Source organism: Malaya genurostris, chromosome 2 (genome assembly GCF_030247185.1).
Source record: "Malaya genurostris strain Urasoe2022 chromosome 2, Malgen_1.1, whole genome shotgun sequence".
NCBI classification, from domain to species: domain Eukaryota; kingdom Metazoa; phylum Arthropoda; class Insecta; order Diptera; family Culicidae; genus Malaya; species Malaya genurostris.
Window position 1 is genome coordinate 99,650,517 of NC_080571.1, and position 17,862 is coordinate 99,668,378.

The window sequence follows — 17,862 nt, forward strand, 5'->3', positions numbered from 1 at the left end:
GAGCAGAATGATGACACCGAAGAAGATTGGTAGGAAGCTGTTTGTAATTTTATATGTTATACATTTTAACGATAGTAAGTTGTTGTAAGTTCTACTATACATATTCAAATGAGCTTTCAATCATAACGGTCGTTTGTTTTACTATCTTTTCATATTATTAGGTAATTTTCCCTGAACCAAAATGATAAACATTTTGTCTCCGTACTAAGAGTAATGGTAGTAAAGTGTACGACGTTAAATCCTGCTTCGATCATCATAGTTTTCAGCACGACAATTTCTGACTTCAAAGTATTTCTTCGAATCTCTGAGTATTTAACCTGTCGTGAAATAAAAAAAATTAATCCACATATTTGAGTAATGATGCCTTTCTCATATTACTTATAATTTCATAAATATCCTTAAGGATTCTGTCAAAATAATTTATTGCAAACATGAGAAGAACAGTTTTTTTGTGTGTAAGCTAACAAAATGAGTGAGTATTGTTTTGAAGTTTTAAGAGGGCAGCAAAACAATCCTATCCCTACGACTTAATTTTTGAGTTCACCCTTTTTTGCCAAATTTTCTCGGTACTGCCATTGATTCTATTCATCACAATTCGTTGATTGAATGTCGAGGAATCCACAAAATGGCATTTTATTCTACAAAATAACAGAACTATTCCCACAATAACCCTATTATCAGGAATCAGGAATCAGAACAAATTGGCTCAAATGGCACGTTCCCCTTGATATTTGGAGATTTGTGCCTTGCCATCAATTTGTTTTTAGCATCATTTTCCCGATATATAAGAGGGAAGTATTGAAAGGAAATGGTAAGGGTTGGACTAGGAGGATGGGAAAAATTGACGACACAAAAACACATAAAAGCAGAAGTAAATTCTGCACCCCTAAGGGATGCTGAACAATCTGCTGAGGATCACATTTAGTGGAAGCAGAAGGAAATTCTGAACCTCTACGAGGTCCTGAACAGTCTGCTGTTAACAAAACCTCCAACCCCCGAGAGGATTTAGAGATCTTACAAAAGCGACACCATTCTGCACTCCCGGAAGAATGCAGAACGACTCGCAGTATGTACGAATAGAAGTAAACTCGGTACCCCCCAAAGGATGCCAAACAATCTGCTAAACCCTATTTAAGGTGAATACAGAAGGGATTCATTCACTCCAGGAAGAACGATGAACCCTTCTGACTATAGTTCCTTACCACATTGGGTGAGAAACGAGAGAATATCCTTCAATTTTAGCTCCGCATACACAGACTCAACCATGTATGGAGAACCAAAAACCAGGATACGTAGCTGCGTCAATGCGGGACAGTTACATATCAGATGATATGAAGTACCATAATCGCATTCACACAAATCACACGAATAATACTCAGCACGTTGAATAGTAGCCATGTGATAATTGAGTTTACAATGTCCAGTCAGAGCTCTGACCAGAATACTGCAATGATACTTGGAGAAATGCAGTAGACACTTTGACATTTTCAGACTTAAATCTGGTAGAAATGCTTTTGTCTGAGCGAAAGTTTGCAAGCTGCGCCAGTAGCTGGCATGTTTGGATGCAGCCCAAGAACGAATCCTGTGCCTCATCCAACCAGTTGAAAGTGGTAAAGCTGATTCAGGACCAACGAAATCATTCGTTGCACCAGCTCTAGCCAACTCATCAGCTCATTCATTTCCAGTAATACCAGAATGGCCGGGTACCCATAAGAAGTAAACAGCATTTGAAATGCTGAGGTCTTCAATTTGAGTTCGACATGCGATCACTAGATTCGACTGTGAGTCATTCGAACTGAGTGCTTTTAAGGCTGCCTGACTGTCGGAACAAAAATAAATACGTTTACCACAGATCCTCTGCTGAAGTGCCGATTGTACTCCACACAGAATTGCGTAGATTTCTGCTTGGAACACAGTACAGTATCTACCAAGTGAATGAGACTGCTCCAGCCTATTTCACGACAGTAGACACCAGCACCAGCACGACCATTCAACAGAGAACCGTCCGTAAAACAAACTATGTGTTCATCAAGTTGTCGTTCCAGACAACCAGACAACCATTCCTAACGAAGAGGATAGCTCACATTGAATGTTTTAAAAGGAAAACTGCATGTGAGAGTTAGGTCACTAGGAGCGAGTAAATACTCATCCCACGGAACCATTTGAGACCACAAGCGAGTGTGACTGGTAGCATATTCTAATGGGTTACTGTTCCAAAGCCCTGTAACCCTAAGACGGTATGCACAAGATAATGCTTCTTGTTTTAGGAACACATGTAGTGGTTTAATGCACAGTAGCGCCTCTAGAGCAGCAGTAGGAGTTGTCGTGAATGCTCCTGTCATCGCCATTAGAACCATCCTTTGGAGATGATTTAGCTTTGACTAAACTGTCGCGACTTCTCCTTTCTGCCACCATACAAGACATCCATATGCTAAAATTGGTCTAACGATAGTTGTGTAGATCCAATGAATATATCTGGGTTTGAGTCCCCATGATTTTCCAAAAGCTCGTCTGCGTTGGCCGAAAGCCATGCAAGCTCTTTTAATCCTGAAATCAATGTGTCGTGAAATAAAAAAAATTAATCCACATATTTGAGTAATGATGCCTTTCTCATATTACTTATAATTTCATAAATATCCTTAAGGATTCTGTCAAAATAATTTATTGCAAACATGAGAAGAACAGTTTTTTTGTGTGTAAGCTAACAAAATGAGTGAGTATTGTTTTGAAGTTTTAAGAGGGCAGCAAAACAATCCTATCCCTACGACTTAATTTTTGAGTTCACCCTTTTTTGCCAAATTTTCTCGGTACTGCCACTGATTCTATTCATCACAATTCGTTGATTGAATGTCGAGGAATCCACAAAATGGCATTTTATTCTACAAAATAACAGAACTATTCCCACAATAACCCTATTAAGATTAGTATCAAAAATGCACCACAACCGGTTTTGCATCGTCACTCCATGTGACGGTTTGAAACTTTGTACACTCATCGCCCTGTAATTAGGGAACCGGAAGTCGGATCCAAATGAAATTAAATAGCCATTTTTGAGCCAACGAGAACTTTATTTCAAATCAAAACTTGTGAAAATCGGTTCGAACATTGCTAAGAAATTTAATTTAGTTTAGCTTTATTTTCTACACTGCTTTCGGTGCATCCGGAACAGGAAACGAGGTACCAGTAGTGTCGAATTAAGCTTATAAATCAATCAACTAACATGTTCTGCAAAGTAGAAGCAATTATCAGACAGTTTTATGGGATTTGCTTCTTATTTTTTGTTCCAATTAAAGAGGTTTTAACCTAAAGGTCATTCGCCTCTTCGGGCCAGAAAAATTTTCTGACTCTATGTGTGGGGTTGGGAATCGAGCCTAGGTGGGCTGCATGAAAGGCATCGACTTACCCATCACGCTGTACCCGTCCCCGGATTTGCTTCTGTTTTTTTTTGCCAACGCTTGTGAAAAAATGAAATTGATAATATTCCACTCATCGCGCTATAGTTTCGGAACAGGAAGTCGGATCGGAATCAAATATTCAAGAATTTTTAAAAGTACTAAGACCTTTCACTGGAATTCTAGACTGTGATAATCAGTTAAACCATTTCCGAAAAAACTGTGCGCACATTTTTTCATTAATTATTACTATTTACATTACACATATTACTCTATCACTCCGGTACCGAAAGTCGGACTCAAATCAAAACCAATAGTAGGCTATGGAACTGTAACACCTTTCATTTGTATCTGTTTGTGCGAGATAGAAATTCATTATTAGGGAAACTTGAACATCCCCAATACGATCCACAAATTGTTATCAGATCGCTCTCGTTTGCACATATCGTATTTATCTGTTTCACTCCTCGAGCACAGGTAGTACCCGATCTTGTACGAATAGTTCCTCTGATGTCGTATAAAAGCCGGCCAGCAATTTTATATATTAGATTGGTCAGAATAATTCAATCCGTCGCGTGAAATACACGTATTCCGTTCCGCTTTAATACATTTTTTCTGCTCATGGAATAAAGAGTTTTTCTTGGTGCAATTTTACTGAATTTTATAAGTGTCCGAAGAACCCGGTTATACGCGCGAACAGTATCTAAGAACATATTCAGTAATGTTCTAGTTCTAGATGCATAATTTATGTCAGTTTTAAAATTCTAATCTGGATTTTATAACACAAAAAACTGACAGCACCTGCAGTGTTTTACTCGTGTATCAATATAGAAAAAATAGAACGACATCATATGCCGGTTTTGCTACTACTATTTGCAATGTTTCTTATAGTTTTTTCCTGATATATTTTTACTGATCGCTCAAAATATTCTTTAAGGTTTCCAATATAGAAAATGATTTTGAAAAATTTTTCAAACATGATTTAAAGCTGCCATTCTATGCTGATAAGAGTGATGTTAAGTATCAGGTATAATATTTTTCGAATTAGTTGGGCCCCTATATATTTCAAAAGATAGATTTGCTACCTACCATGTGATGAAAAAATTTAAGAACGATAAGCTGTTATATTTTTCTTCTTCACAATTAAACTAATTGTTTTTTGAAAAATGTTGTTTCCAAAAATTTGAAACGCCAGAATATTTTAAATGACTATTTTCTTTAAAAAAAACGCGAGCTTTTGCAAATTTCCGAGTTACAACGATTTGAAGAAATTGCATGCAGAAAATACCTTGACTATATCTTAAAAATCAGTTTTGAAATGAATCGGTCTCTATCCTTGCAAAATTGATGGTTTGCCATACTGGAAACGTGTGCCAAATTTCATCCAAATCGGAGTGAATCGCTCCTTATTCTGCCACCTTTTCGGTCGTTAATTTCTGAAATTGCACTGCTCTTTCGCTATGAATCTCTCGTGAGCAGATAATTTCCTCTTGTGAGAATAATTTTTTAATGACAAGAGTTCTTTTGACGTTTCGAAGAATAGTCCAAGGGAGTCAGATCAAGCTAATAAGGTAATTTACCTAAAACCTAGGGTAACAATTGAAGCCCCAAATTTTAGCTATTCTAGTGATACTCTTGTGTGCATTGTCTAATAAAAACTTTTTTTTAATTCCCAAAGAACCAACACTATGTCATTTCCGAGTCATTGAGCCTTTTCTAATTTTTAAAAGATACGTAGATACGTAATTTTTGTTTTCCGAGAATTAATTTCCAAAAAATGATGACACTCGCTAACGAATCGAACCAGTTTGAGAAGCTGTTTTCAGCGCCACTATATTGAAAAACCTGTTTTAATCCACATAGTGGTGTAATGATACCTTTCTCATATATAATACTGTGGTATTCTATTCAAAATGGTTCTCTTCGATTTTTGAAAAAAAAAACAAGGGATTTTTCAAGGGAGACGGGTATAGCGTGATGGGTAAGTCGATGCCTTTCACGCCGCCCGCCTGGGTTCGATTCCCAACCCCGCACATAGGGTCAGAAAATATTTCTGGACCGAAGAGGCGAATGACATTAATGTTAAAGCCTCTACAATTGAAACAAAAAAAAACAAGGGATTTGTGCATTAACTGGTATAACATACCGAATAAAACAGTGCTTTGCTCGCGTAGGTCATCCTAAAGAAAACGATTATATGTACTTCCAGCACTGGAACCCGAGAACCGGTATAATCGAATTCGGTTCGTACGGCCACCAACTAGAATGACGTACAAACTCTACAAGTTTTTATTCAAGATTTTATAAGATTTTGCCATTGTACTCTAAACGACGATTTAAATTTTTGTTGTATCCGAAAATATGCAGTAACATATTTTTCTATGATGCTTAATATACGTACTTATAAAACTTATAAAACTTATACTTGAAGACTGTCCCAGAAAGTATGGACGCACTTTGATCTCGTTGTAAATAATTCACAAGTGTTAGATATTGAAATTTTATTCGATATACTGATAGTATTAGACTACAACAACAGAATATTATTCTCAACATTTGCTACTTAGCCATTGTAGACTAGCTGGCGCACCTACTTGCGACAAGTTTTGATACTTTTTTCCAATCTTTTTCGAACTAGTGAATGGTTTCGGCTGCCGAGACATGTTTCCTACGATGTGCCTTCGTTAATGGCCAAAATTCCTCAATTGGTCGAAGTTGTGGGATTCATGTCTTCATGTCGATTCATGTCGATCCGAACAGAAACAGCTGAGTTATCGAGGTTGGAGTAAAGTTGTTTTGTAGTTTGTTTAAAAAATGAAAAAAATCGAGTTTCGTGTTTTGATAAAACATTATTTTTTAATAGGTAAAAACACCGTGCAAGCGAAACAATGGATTGAAAAATGTTATCCGGACTCTTGTCCATCAAAAGCAACGATTTGTCGGTGGTTCGCCGAGTTTAAACGTGGTCGTACCGACACGAATGACGCGGAACGCTCGGGTAGACCTGTGAAAGCAGTTACACTGGAAAATGTGAGTGAAGTGACAAAAATTATAATGAAAGATCGTAAAGTGAAGCTCCGTGAGATTGCTGAGATGACACAGATATCATATGGAAGTGTATTTACTATCCTTCATGAAAAATTGATCATGAAAAAGGTTTTTTCCAAGAGGGTGCCGCGATTGCTTTCGTTGGAACAAAAACAGCAATGAACAAAACAATGGCGAAATTGAACGAATTGGGCTTTGCTCTGCTCAGAACCCCCCCCCCCCCCCTACTCGCCAGATTTAGCCCCCAGTGACTACTGGCTCTTTGCTGATCTTAAAAAAATGCTCCAGGGAAAAAGATTTGGCTCAAATGAGGAGGTCATCGCTGAAACTGAAGCTTATATTGAAGCGAAAGATAATTTTTTTTATAAACATGGTATTGGAAAATTGGAAAAACGTTGGAACCATTGTATCACCCTAAAAGGTGATTATGAATAAAAAAAATTGCAAAAAAATGTTGTTTCCATTGTTAGTCTCGGGACTTATTGAACCATGTGTTAAACAACAGGACGCAGCCATAAAAATTGACATATTCTGAACCATTGCGACATGGCAGCGGTTTCTGGTTGCGTCCATACTTTCTGGGACAGTCTTTATGAAAAGCATGATTTAGAAATATTTTTTTAAACAATGAGTGAAATTTAAATATACAAACTAGATTTTTGGAGGAACCTGGCCTTAATCATTTGAAACAATTATAATAAAACATTTGTTACATGGTGTTTTATAACTATTTGAAAATGATAACTTTGAAGCGAAGAAACAGATAAAAAGATGTCAGGTCAACGAGAATGATCAGAAACGTGTGACTGGGGCCTTTAAACGGAAACCGAACACTTCAGTTCGGGATGTGACTAAAAAGTTGCATGTGAGCAAGACTTTCGTGCAGAATACCAAAACTTGACGTGTGTGACCGTGACCTTGACGCGAAACAGAATACGCCGGGTAGCAATATAGGACCACTATTATTTCTTTTGTACATTAATGATATATGCAACCTTCAACTCACGGGAACCCCGCCGACGTCACTACTCTGTTCTATTCTAACAATGACATCAATATTAACTCAATAGAAAGCGATTTTAGGGTATTTTAGATCAATATTCTAGTGCAAATTTATTGTCCTTCGATCTCATAAAAACTAAATATTTGATTTTCCGTTCTAGAAGAAAAATAATACCAATGCATCATTATCCTCAAATGGGACATTATATCATTGAAAAAGTTAAGTGATTCGATTATTTGTGTTTATATTTTGAACCCAAGTTAACCTGGATTCACCATATTAGATCTATTGAAAAGCATGTGGCGTCCTACTGCTATATTTTGTCAAGTCAAGCAATATGTTCCGCAGCGTGCACTCCTGAACTTTTATTTTGATTGCATTTATTCAAAGGTCAACTATTTAGCATTGGTATGGGGACACGTCGCTAGCGGTCATCTAAAAACAAACAAACTTTACTCAACAGATGTCTCAAAATCATCTTCAATAAATCTCTACTGTTTTCAAGCTTATGATTGTACTCTGAAAGTATAATAGTTACCATTAGCATAATTAAGAGATGTTCAACATATTTTACAGTTTCCAACTATAACTCACTCTCGAACAACACGTCTTAGTTACAACTTGCTTCCCGTTCGATTCCGTCTGTTAGTCCTACAAAATATAACGCACTTCCATTTGACATACAAAGCCTTGCCTTATTCGGGACTAGACTAAAGCGTCATTTTAAACATAGACTGAACGAAACATTTAATTAATATAGTTTTACAAACTGTCAACAGTAATTAATTTTGTTAGTCTGTTAAATGAGATCTTTTTCACTGAGATTCCGCTTTATTTTTAATAATGATTAATGGTACATCAGAAGCATGAATACATTTCGACGTTTTTTTTGTTATTTTAGACCTTCTTTCAGTAGTATTTTGTCAGATCGTTATTATTATAGCTCCTGCTGCATAAAAAACACTTCATAATAAAAACTGCGAATATCCAATATTGAAATTTCATCAAACGGAAGCAGATCTCACATTCATCACTATCCGGTAGATAGCCAAGCGGCTGAAAAATTGTTGTTAATCACCCCACTTAGACAGATTAATGTTCCTTTCCCTCACATCATTAACCTCCCTGCAATTTGAAGCCTATTTAGTTGAATAAACGTAGGAAAATTTGCGAACAATAGTATAACAGATCGGCTGAAAAGTTCGTATCGTTTCTATGAGAGGGCGCCACTAGAATTAAATCCATACCATTTTCAGTTAGTTACTACCTTCAAAAGATACGTATAGAAATTTGACAGCTGTCTGATTATTAGTTTGTGAGATATTGCATTTTGAGTGAAGCTACTTTTGTTATTGTGAAAAAATGGAAAAAAAGGAATTTCGTTTGTTGATGAAACACTACTTTTTGATGAAAACAAGTGCCGCCGATACCAAAAAATGGCTTGATGAGTGTTATCCAGACTCTGCACCGGGCGAAGCAACAATTCCTAAGTGGTTTGCAAAATTTCGTACTGAGAAAGCTTTGTGCAAAATGGGTGCCGCGTGAGCTCACAATCGATCAAAAACAACAACGAAAAACCATGCTGAAATTGAACGAATTGGGCTTCGAATTGCTCCCTCATCCACCGTATTCTCCAGATTTGGCCCCCAGTGACTTTTTCCTGTTCTCAGACCTCAAGAGAATGCTCGCTGGTAAAAAATTTCGAAGCAATGAAGAGGTAATCGCTGAAACTGAGGCCTATTTTGAGGCAAAGGACAAATCGTACCACAAAAATGGTATCGAAAAGTTGGAAGATCGGTATAATCGCTGTATCGCCTCTGATGGCAATTATGTTGAATAATAAAAACGAATTTTGGCAAAAAAATCTGTGTTTCTATTAAACGATACGAACTTTTCAGCCGAACTGTTATAGTCAGTAGTCAAATGTGATCAGATATTTGCATCACAATTATTATATACCGAAAAGTTGAAAAAACAACTCACTTCACATTTTTACTTACATAAAATTACTGCCAGGTGAGTGATGAATTCCAGATGGCAATTCTAAATTCTCTTGACAACAAACCGTTTCGGAAGCAAAATCTATCCGAAAAAATCAAAATCCTATCTGAAAGTGAAAAGCTATCCTAACAAAAACCAATTTCCTGTTATCACAGATAAACAATCGAATCCCTACCGATTGAATTGTCCAAACATAAGACGACTTCAAACTCAAAGTCGGCTCCTGTAGTTGTTACTATTCATTCCAACAACAACAAATCGACAAGATTCCGTGTGTTTTTGTTCATGCCTCTAAAGTCATAAGTTATTGAGTCTACTGTTACAGTTTTCTAGAACGCTACATGTGAACCAATACCGCAAATATTTGTATGCTAAACATGTTGGCAGCTAAAAATACAAAGGAATCCCGTCGCATAGTGAAATGATGAAACCTCATTTTCCATGTATAGCATCTGACTTTCGAACGAACCTTTCGGAGTGGCATCTGACAGAGGTTGTTTTCATTTTTTTTGGTAATATCAGCTAAAATTGTTTCACATTCAAACAGTTCTAGGAACAACGCAAGCAAGAATCGAAGTATAGCATTTGTTCCATCAATGAATATCTAGTATTATTATTTTCGTGTAGCTTTTTTGTAAGTGAAGCCCTTTCACCTAATAGCGAACTGATTGCAGAATTGTAGCGAAGGAATTCCCAGACAAGTCATGATAATAATGTATGCAAGAAAGTAAAAAAACATGAAAACTTTGGTGATATTACAAGTACAACGAATAAATAAAACAAACAGTAGCAACTTCATAGTCACACGTTTGCTACAAAATGTCATGCAAAAAAACACTTTCCGAAGCAATCTACCAACAAACACTCGTACTGACTAACCGTTCCCATAGGGAAACATTCCTCAAAAATTGTTTGTTCTCCTCCCATTCCCCTCAACACTGCCAGGATACTTTGCAATTGACAAGCAAAAAGCTTCCAATGCTACGTTCTTGTCTTTCTGTTATTTATATTTTCCAGGCAATGTAATAATGTAATGGCAGTAGGAATCTGATACCGATCATTGAGGGAGCAGTCGTTTACGATTCTAAGATAGACAATTGCCTATCTGACGGTTGAAAGCCAAATAAAAAGCGAGCAAATTTCATTATGGATCATGTTTAAAATGGATTGACTGTGAATTTCACTTACAAGGGTCATTACTTTGAGACGTCTTGAGATCACTCCTTGAATGAAGCGATGGCGGGTGGAGTGGTTTTAAATAAAACAATGCCGACATGGCAAGCAAGTTTGTTCCTTGTAAAAATGTAATGGTGAATACATACCATATTAAATGGGAACACATGCCTATGCTTTCTTGATTATTTACGGTGCACTCACTACGAAGCATTGGCACGTGTTGTGAAGAAAAATACGTATTTGAGGGGGATCCACACACACGATTTTTCTGAACCTGTAGGCAAAGTGATTAAATACGCTCAACTAGTGCGTCATTACTTTAAGGTAAAAAGCACAACGAAAATATGAGGGACTCTTGGAACCATACTGCAGCCAACCATTAGCGATGAGAATTTAATTACACAACACAGCAGACGAAGATAGCCATCCCTTATATTGCCATACCCTTCGAAGTGCTTAGTGGATCTTTGAGCGATTATGGTACCATTTAACACATCATCGTCGGTAACGTTCCCTTGTGGGATTTACCTCGTAACATCGATAATGCTCAACTGGGACCCATCGAGGTTGCTCTTTGTTGATACGTTACTTTGGCGCAGCGAAATATTGTGGTTCAATGATCCGCTAACTCATGTCATGTATGTGTACTTGTCTGAAGAGCGGACTAAAGAGAAACAAGGAACAGGAAGGCAATATTCGGTTTCTGAGAAACAATTCATTTGCTAATCGTTTTACGTAAAGAAATAACATTCCAGTATAAACATTCCCGTTGAATCTTGTTTATTTTTCTTAAAAAGTTTAACGCATTTTCAGTCGGGATTACAATAACAAAGAACAGCTATCTCGAGCTTCACCACTCTTCTCATAAACACACATAGCATTTCCTCGTGAAAACGTAAACAGATCATGTCCAAATTGTGTACTGTTACAAACGGTTCATTTAGTCGAATGAGTCCAAAAGCGTAGGACCTTGAATAATAACGTCAAGCATGCAGAGCTACGGAAATAATTAACGACTATCAAGAAACACAAGCAAGACACATCGGTCAAACCTAGTGCCCGTAGGATACCTTATGATAAAAAAAGAACCGGAATTTTCATTTTAAAATTCCCGCGCTTGTCCAATCGGTAAACGTTTATTCTCTCGTTGGCATCACTTTTATACACATTCTGTCAAATTTTGACGCATATCGTACGATTAGTTTTTGTTTGGCGTCTATACAAAGAAGTTGAAAAATTTTCGTGTGGCAGATTTATAATAGATGAAAATTTAGAACAACGTGCGTGCATCAAATTTTGTGTTGCAAATGGATTTAAGTGTTCCGAAACGTTGAAAATGTTAGAAAAGGCCGTTGGTGAATCGTGTCTAGGAAAAACACAGGCATACGTGTGGTATAAACGCTTCAAAGGTGGTCGTACAAGCTTGGATTATGATGAGATCCCTGGCCGCCCAACAACATCTGTTACTGAAGAAAACATTGTATCGGCGAAGCAAATCGTATTGCAAAATCGTTCTGTACCGATTAGAGAGATTGCTGTGTTGTTGGGCATCTCTTATGAATCAGCCGAACACATTTTAACTGATCTTTTGGGTTTGAAACGCGTCGCTTCTCGGCTGGACCACCACCACGATAATGCGCCGGCTCACACAGCGTTGCTTGTGTCGCAGCTTTTGGCCAAAAACTCAACCAATATCATCAACCAAGCACCGTACTCTCCAGATATGGCCCCGTGAGACTTTTTCCTCTTCCCCAGACTCAAATTGCCATTGCGGGGAAGACGTTTTGAGACTATAGAGACCATAACAGAGAATTCGCTGCGTGAAATAAAGGCCATACCTTCGGCGGCCTATAAAACTTGTATGGAAAATTGGATCAAGCGTTGGCATGCATATATTGCCGTAGGAGGAGAGTACTTTGAAGGCAATAATAAAGAAATTTATTAAAAATTTAAATTTTGCGTTTTACCTATTTTTATATATATAAAAAATAGGTATAGAATTCGCTCAAACTTTCGAAAATTTTTCCGAGGCCCGGAGGGCCGAATGACATATACCAATCGATTCAGCTCGACGAACTGAGCAAATGTCTTTGTGTGTGTGTGTGTGTGTGTGTGTGTGTATGTGTGTGTGTCCGTATGTGTGTTGTCAACTAAGAGGTCGAGATCTCAGAGATGGCTGGACCGATTTTCATCAAACTAGTCGCAAATGAAAGGTCTCCCCGTCACCCAAAACGCTATTGAATGGTTTTGAGATCGGATGTTTACTTTTTGAGTTATACAAAGTTTTATGTCAACATTTTCAGTTTTTTGACAGTATCTGTCACAATTGACCTTGAAAACAGAATATGTTTTCAGACTTAGATTCCGCACGGTAATACCTATCCAACAAGCCATAGATTGTTAAAATCCGTCCATTTTTAACGGAGATATCGAAATTTTTCTGTAAGCGACTTTTCCCCCTATTCCAGCAGTAGGAGTTTTGAGCGCTGTATGACAAAGAAATGCTTGGGAGCAACGGAAAACACGATTTTTTATACTGTTACATACAATTGTTTCTAAGAACCAAAAGGATTGTGTACAGCATTCTTTTTCATGACATTTAGCCTCGGACCGATTTTGGCACGGCTCGTTTTTGGCAACATAATCGTTCGAATATGACATATATAAACCAGATGATGGCAGAATTTTTTTTAATTATTTTGTTTTAAACTACTTACAGCAATAAATGCTGGAACAACATAACATCCATATACCATTCGAATCAGTTCGTCGAGATCAGCAAATGCGTGTGTGACAAATAACTTCAATTAATTTTCTCGGAAAATTTCTTTTCTACAAATTCAGATTCATACGAAAAGTCGTATGCTCCCAAACAAAGTTCCTGCATTATGTTTGGTTCCGACCTCTGGTTTCGGAACTACAGGATGATATGTGAAACGAAATCAAAATTGTGTAACTCATTTTTCTTGAAGATGGCTGAACCGATCTAAGATGCAAATGAAATCTAAGAATCATCTAAGATTCAAATGAAAAGTTTCAAAGTTCTATAAAACATCTTGCTTTTCAGTCAGATCCAACTTCCGGTTTCGGGGATTGTATAAAAATGTCTATTCCACATAATTTAATCAGGTTTATCGGGTTAGCAGATTTGGATAGTCGATAAAAAAATTAACTTTTTTCAGTTTTAGTGGTATTCAGTTGTCGATCAGAAGGCACCTAAAAATTTAATTCGTGCTATGATCTCTCAAAGGTGTCTTAACTGATTTTCAAATGTTTTGAAACAAATGTAAAGTGTACAGCTACTCAGGTGAATTTATCTGACTTCGGCCATACCGCTTTTAGAATTCCGGTTCCAGTATAAAATCGTTTCTCAAAGCTCAATCGTTTTCTCAAAAAAAGCCTTATCAAATTTCAGAAACAAAAATTTTAATTAAAACAAACTTATATACAAAAATTAATTATTTTATCCAATTATGACTTCCGGTTCTCGAATTACATGATGATGAATTTTTAAAATTCAAACCGATATAGAAGATGACAATCCCGGAAAGCTTCAAAGTTGAACTCAAAACTGTTGTAATTTATTCGTCATATGGCCATACGAATCGGTTTGGGTTATGCTGGTTCCTGAATACCGGCTCTGGAAGTACCTTAAATTACCGTAAACTCTAGAGTGGAACTTACATATCATGGCATGTTTAATCGATTATCACACTTCTAGATTCAAATTCGATCCGATTTGCAGTTTCGACATTACAGAGTAATGAGTGATTAAAATCTCAAATTGTCGCTTAAAACGAGGGTCATTAAAATAATGTCATGAAAACTTAAACACCGAAGAATATTCATGCAAAAAACACATGCGGATTGATAAAAATAGGTATCATCTCACTGCTAGGTGGATTAAACACGTTTTTTAATAAAATTCTGGTTCTTTTTTTATCATAAGGTACACATGAAACTCGCAGGTTACTTAGAAGGTATTTATATAGATAAAGGTGTTTTGAATGTTTCTAACAAATGGGTTCAAATATAAAACTGATACAATTTGTCGAAAATACCATGAAAATTGTGATTATTGTGAGATCTGACATGGGAGATTTCCCTTCACGAAACATTTCCGAGCAACGCCGGATAATTCAGCTTGTATACTATAAAATTGCTATATAGTACATATGTCAGACCCATTTTGGAATATTGTAGCCTAGTATGGAAGAACGCATTGAATCGATACAAAAACAATTTCTTTTATATGCACTTCGTAAATTAAACTGAACAGCATTTCCTCTACCATCATATGAAGCGCGCTGCACACTTAAAGAACGCCGCGACCTTGTAATGCTGTTTTCAGTAAAAATGATGGTCATCGCTGAAACAGAAGAGTTTTTGAGATTAAAAAGAAATAATGACATAAAAGTCAGATAGAAATGTTGAAAACCCTTTGGAATAATTGTATGGCTCTTCAAGGGGAATATATTGATGAAAAAATCGGAATTTCTAAAAAAAAGTGTTTTGTCAATCCGGATATTTTCAGACCAACGTGTTAGTGTGTATTTCACAGAAGCTGTTCAACACGATAGTACTTTGAAACATAATCATTCAAACCGCAGCAACCCAAATATTAGACAGAAAAATCTTACATCTACACAAATGTACATATCAGATGTTCATCAAAGAAGAGCGAATCTTACAAAAGTAAACGAATCGACATCTTGTTTCCAATGAATTAATGCTTCAAAATCATGCAATTTTGTCTAGGAATTTAAGTACTGTGAAAAACTTCATCAAATTAATGCCATAACCTATAATGGTCTTAATCGCGCAAAAAAAACCATTCATAAATCATTCATGTGCGGAGTAAAGTCACAGAAAACTGACATCAAAGGCAGTACAAACTTTTTTCAAAAAAGCTAAGTGAAGTACACAAGTGAACATTGATTAACTATCACCGCTGCGTACGATTTTGCCTGCATGAATTACCAGTGTATGCAAGCTCAAACACAACAACCCACAAGCGATTACTGAGCTGCCCGAAGCGCCTCTGTAGGCGAATTGCTACTTGGTAACCACTTTGCCAAGCAATCGTTAAATTTTTTACACACATTGAAATCACTACTCGGATGTCTGTTTTCTGTGGTATAGTAATAATCTAATCGAAAAAGGACGAAGCTTCTATATTGTTAAAAGTGGACAAATCAGCAAACAGATTAGCCAGTAATTATTCGTTTTTCTCCATTTGCTGTCTATATGTCTTTTTTCACGCTGGTCAGACTCAGAAGACATTTCGAAAATTTTGCTCTTTCGGTATGTCGAACTCAAAATTTTCAAACTTAAAACTAGTAATAATCTTGTCAAGTAAACAACTAGTGGTAATAAAAAAGTTAACTGAAATCAATCAACTGTATAATGAATGAAAATGAGACGCTTTGCTTCCAACATTAATTTGGTTTAGTCCTTAATATGTCTAATTGATATTGAGGGTAACGTGAAGCTTCAATAATGAAAAATACGGAAATCCTACCGCTTCTGTTCAATAAATACCTATAAATTACACAACAAGCGAAAAACTGGCGACCTGTTTGCTGAAAGAATGCGGAAATAGCCATAAAAAGGATTACAGTCTCTTCGCGATACAGAAGACACACCCTCAACCAAACAATTTAGCTGAGTGAAAGAAAATATTAACGAAAAATTGATTATCTCTTGAACATAATTTAGCACCATAACATTGGCTACCGAGGGGAAAAAGCCTGATGCTCAACACACTCAGTAGACTAATAACGACGGCGTAAAATTAGTGTAAATGACTCTGCACCGTCGAACTCCATCGAGAATACGGAAGGATCGGGCGAAGAAAGGGTGCGACAGAGCAAACAACTACGCCCGCCGCTGCCGAGATGAAAGTTCAATAGGTAATAAATTTACCTTTCCTCCGCGATAGTAGCGCACCACAAATCCTTGTCCATTTCCTGTTTCGCACTGAAATAATACCACTTCTAGTTTACGTAACTTCCAGTAAACGGACCAACCAACAACAACTTGATCCGCTTGTTGTGTGTATGTATTACATATTATTGTTATAAACCGTTGACACAAGAGGCATTAACGCGCCGGTGAGATGCTGACTTTGGCATCATGTTTTATGCATGAGAATTCAAGTACCACTCATTGATAATCAATACATTGGCTACGGGTTGTTGTGGCGGGCAGCTACAAAACAAAAGTAGGCCAACCGGCATCCAGACTCACATCGGAATCAGAATAGGACCCGATTCCAACTTTACATTCACTCGATAAACTTCAATGAACACGGTCGAATCGCAGCAAAATGTAAAACTTTTCCCGTTTCAAACGACATACACCATTTAATTTGGGGCGTTTTTATGAGACACTTATGTACGGAAGGTAAAATGCGTTCTATTTTGCGCAAAAATCCCTTAGTTTCAAAACCCTTTTCGAGTGTTGCCCCATTCAGGAAGCATCGTAAACATTTCACTATCCTCTGTTATGGACACCGGGTGGGATTAATAATTCAGACAAACTCCATTCACAAAACTGTCGGCAGAAGTTCAACGACGTCTGGCCCGACGAGACATCACGTTAGAATTGTATCAGTCCAGAACAAACTCTCTCGAACGAGCCCCCGATGGCACAATGAACACCAACACAATCACAATCCCGAGTGAGCAGATCCGACACGAACGAGAAAAACGACCCGCATCATGTGATTTTTCACACTGAACTGATTCTTTGTTTTGAAAACCAACAGTTACGCGGATTCTAGCGCGCTTTTCTGCGTTGAAAGGCGGAAAATCTCACGTCCAAGGCGTTACACGTCTACGAGCAAAACCGAATATGCCGCGAGAGAAAACGAGTGTGTCGAAAGGCTAATAGAAGGCACTCATTTTCTGAGAGGCGGGATGCTCATTCACGGTGTGTGCTTCGATATAAACTTCGACTGAAAGCTTTCAAGTCGGTGTTGTGATTTGGAAAGTGAGAGCTTTTTCTAAAGTTTTAATGATTTAGTGATCGAATAATTTTTATTGTTGCATTAAAAAAAGTGAAAAGTATTTATTTCTATACCAGTCAAAAGTTCCATTGCTCTGAACAATTGCTATACAAAGAAATTAGTAAAAACATGTTGCAGCTTTGAATCTTCCTTATTAATTCATTGATTAATTCGTCGTCTCAATACAAATATCAAAATGTGTCTAATTTTTTCAAATAGAAATGTGCCAATGC

At 37.0% G+C, this 17,862-nt stretch overlaps 1 protein-coding gene across 5 annotated transcripts in view; it reads right to left on the bottom strand.

The window, feature by feature from the left end:
* Positions 1-17,862, bottom strand: part of LOC131427801 (GTPase-activating Rap/Ran-GAP domain-like protein 3) — a 659,718-nt gene that overhangs the window by 366,483 nt on the left and 275,373 nt on the right. The window contains exon 1 of one of the 5 annotated variants that reach the window (XM_058591324.1): positions 16,546-17,346. The exons of the other annotated variants lie outside the window; for them this stretch is intronic. Within the exon in view, the coding sequence (XP_058447307.1) occupies positions 16,546-16,586 (41 nt within the window). The 5' untranslated portion in view covers positions 16,587-17,346. Of the gene's footprint in view, positions 1-16,545; positions 17,347-17,862 lie in introns of those variants that run through there. 5 annotated transcript variants of the gene reach the window in all.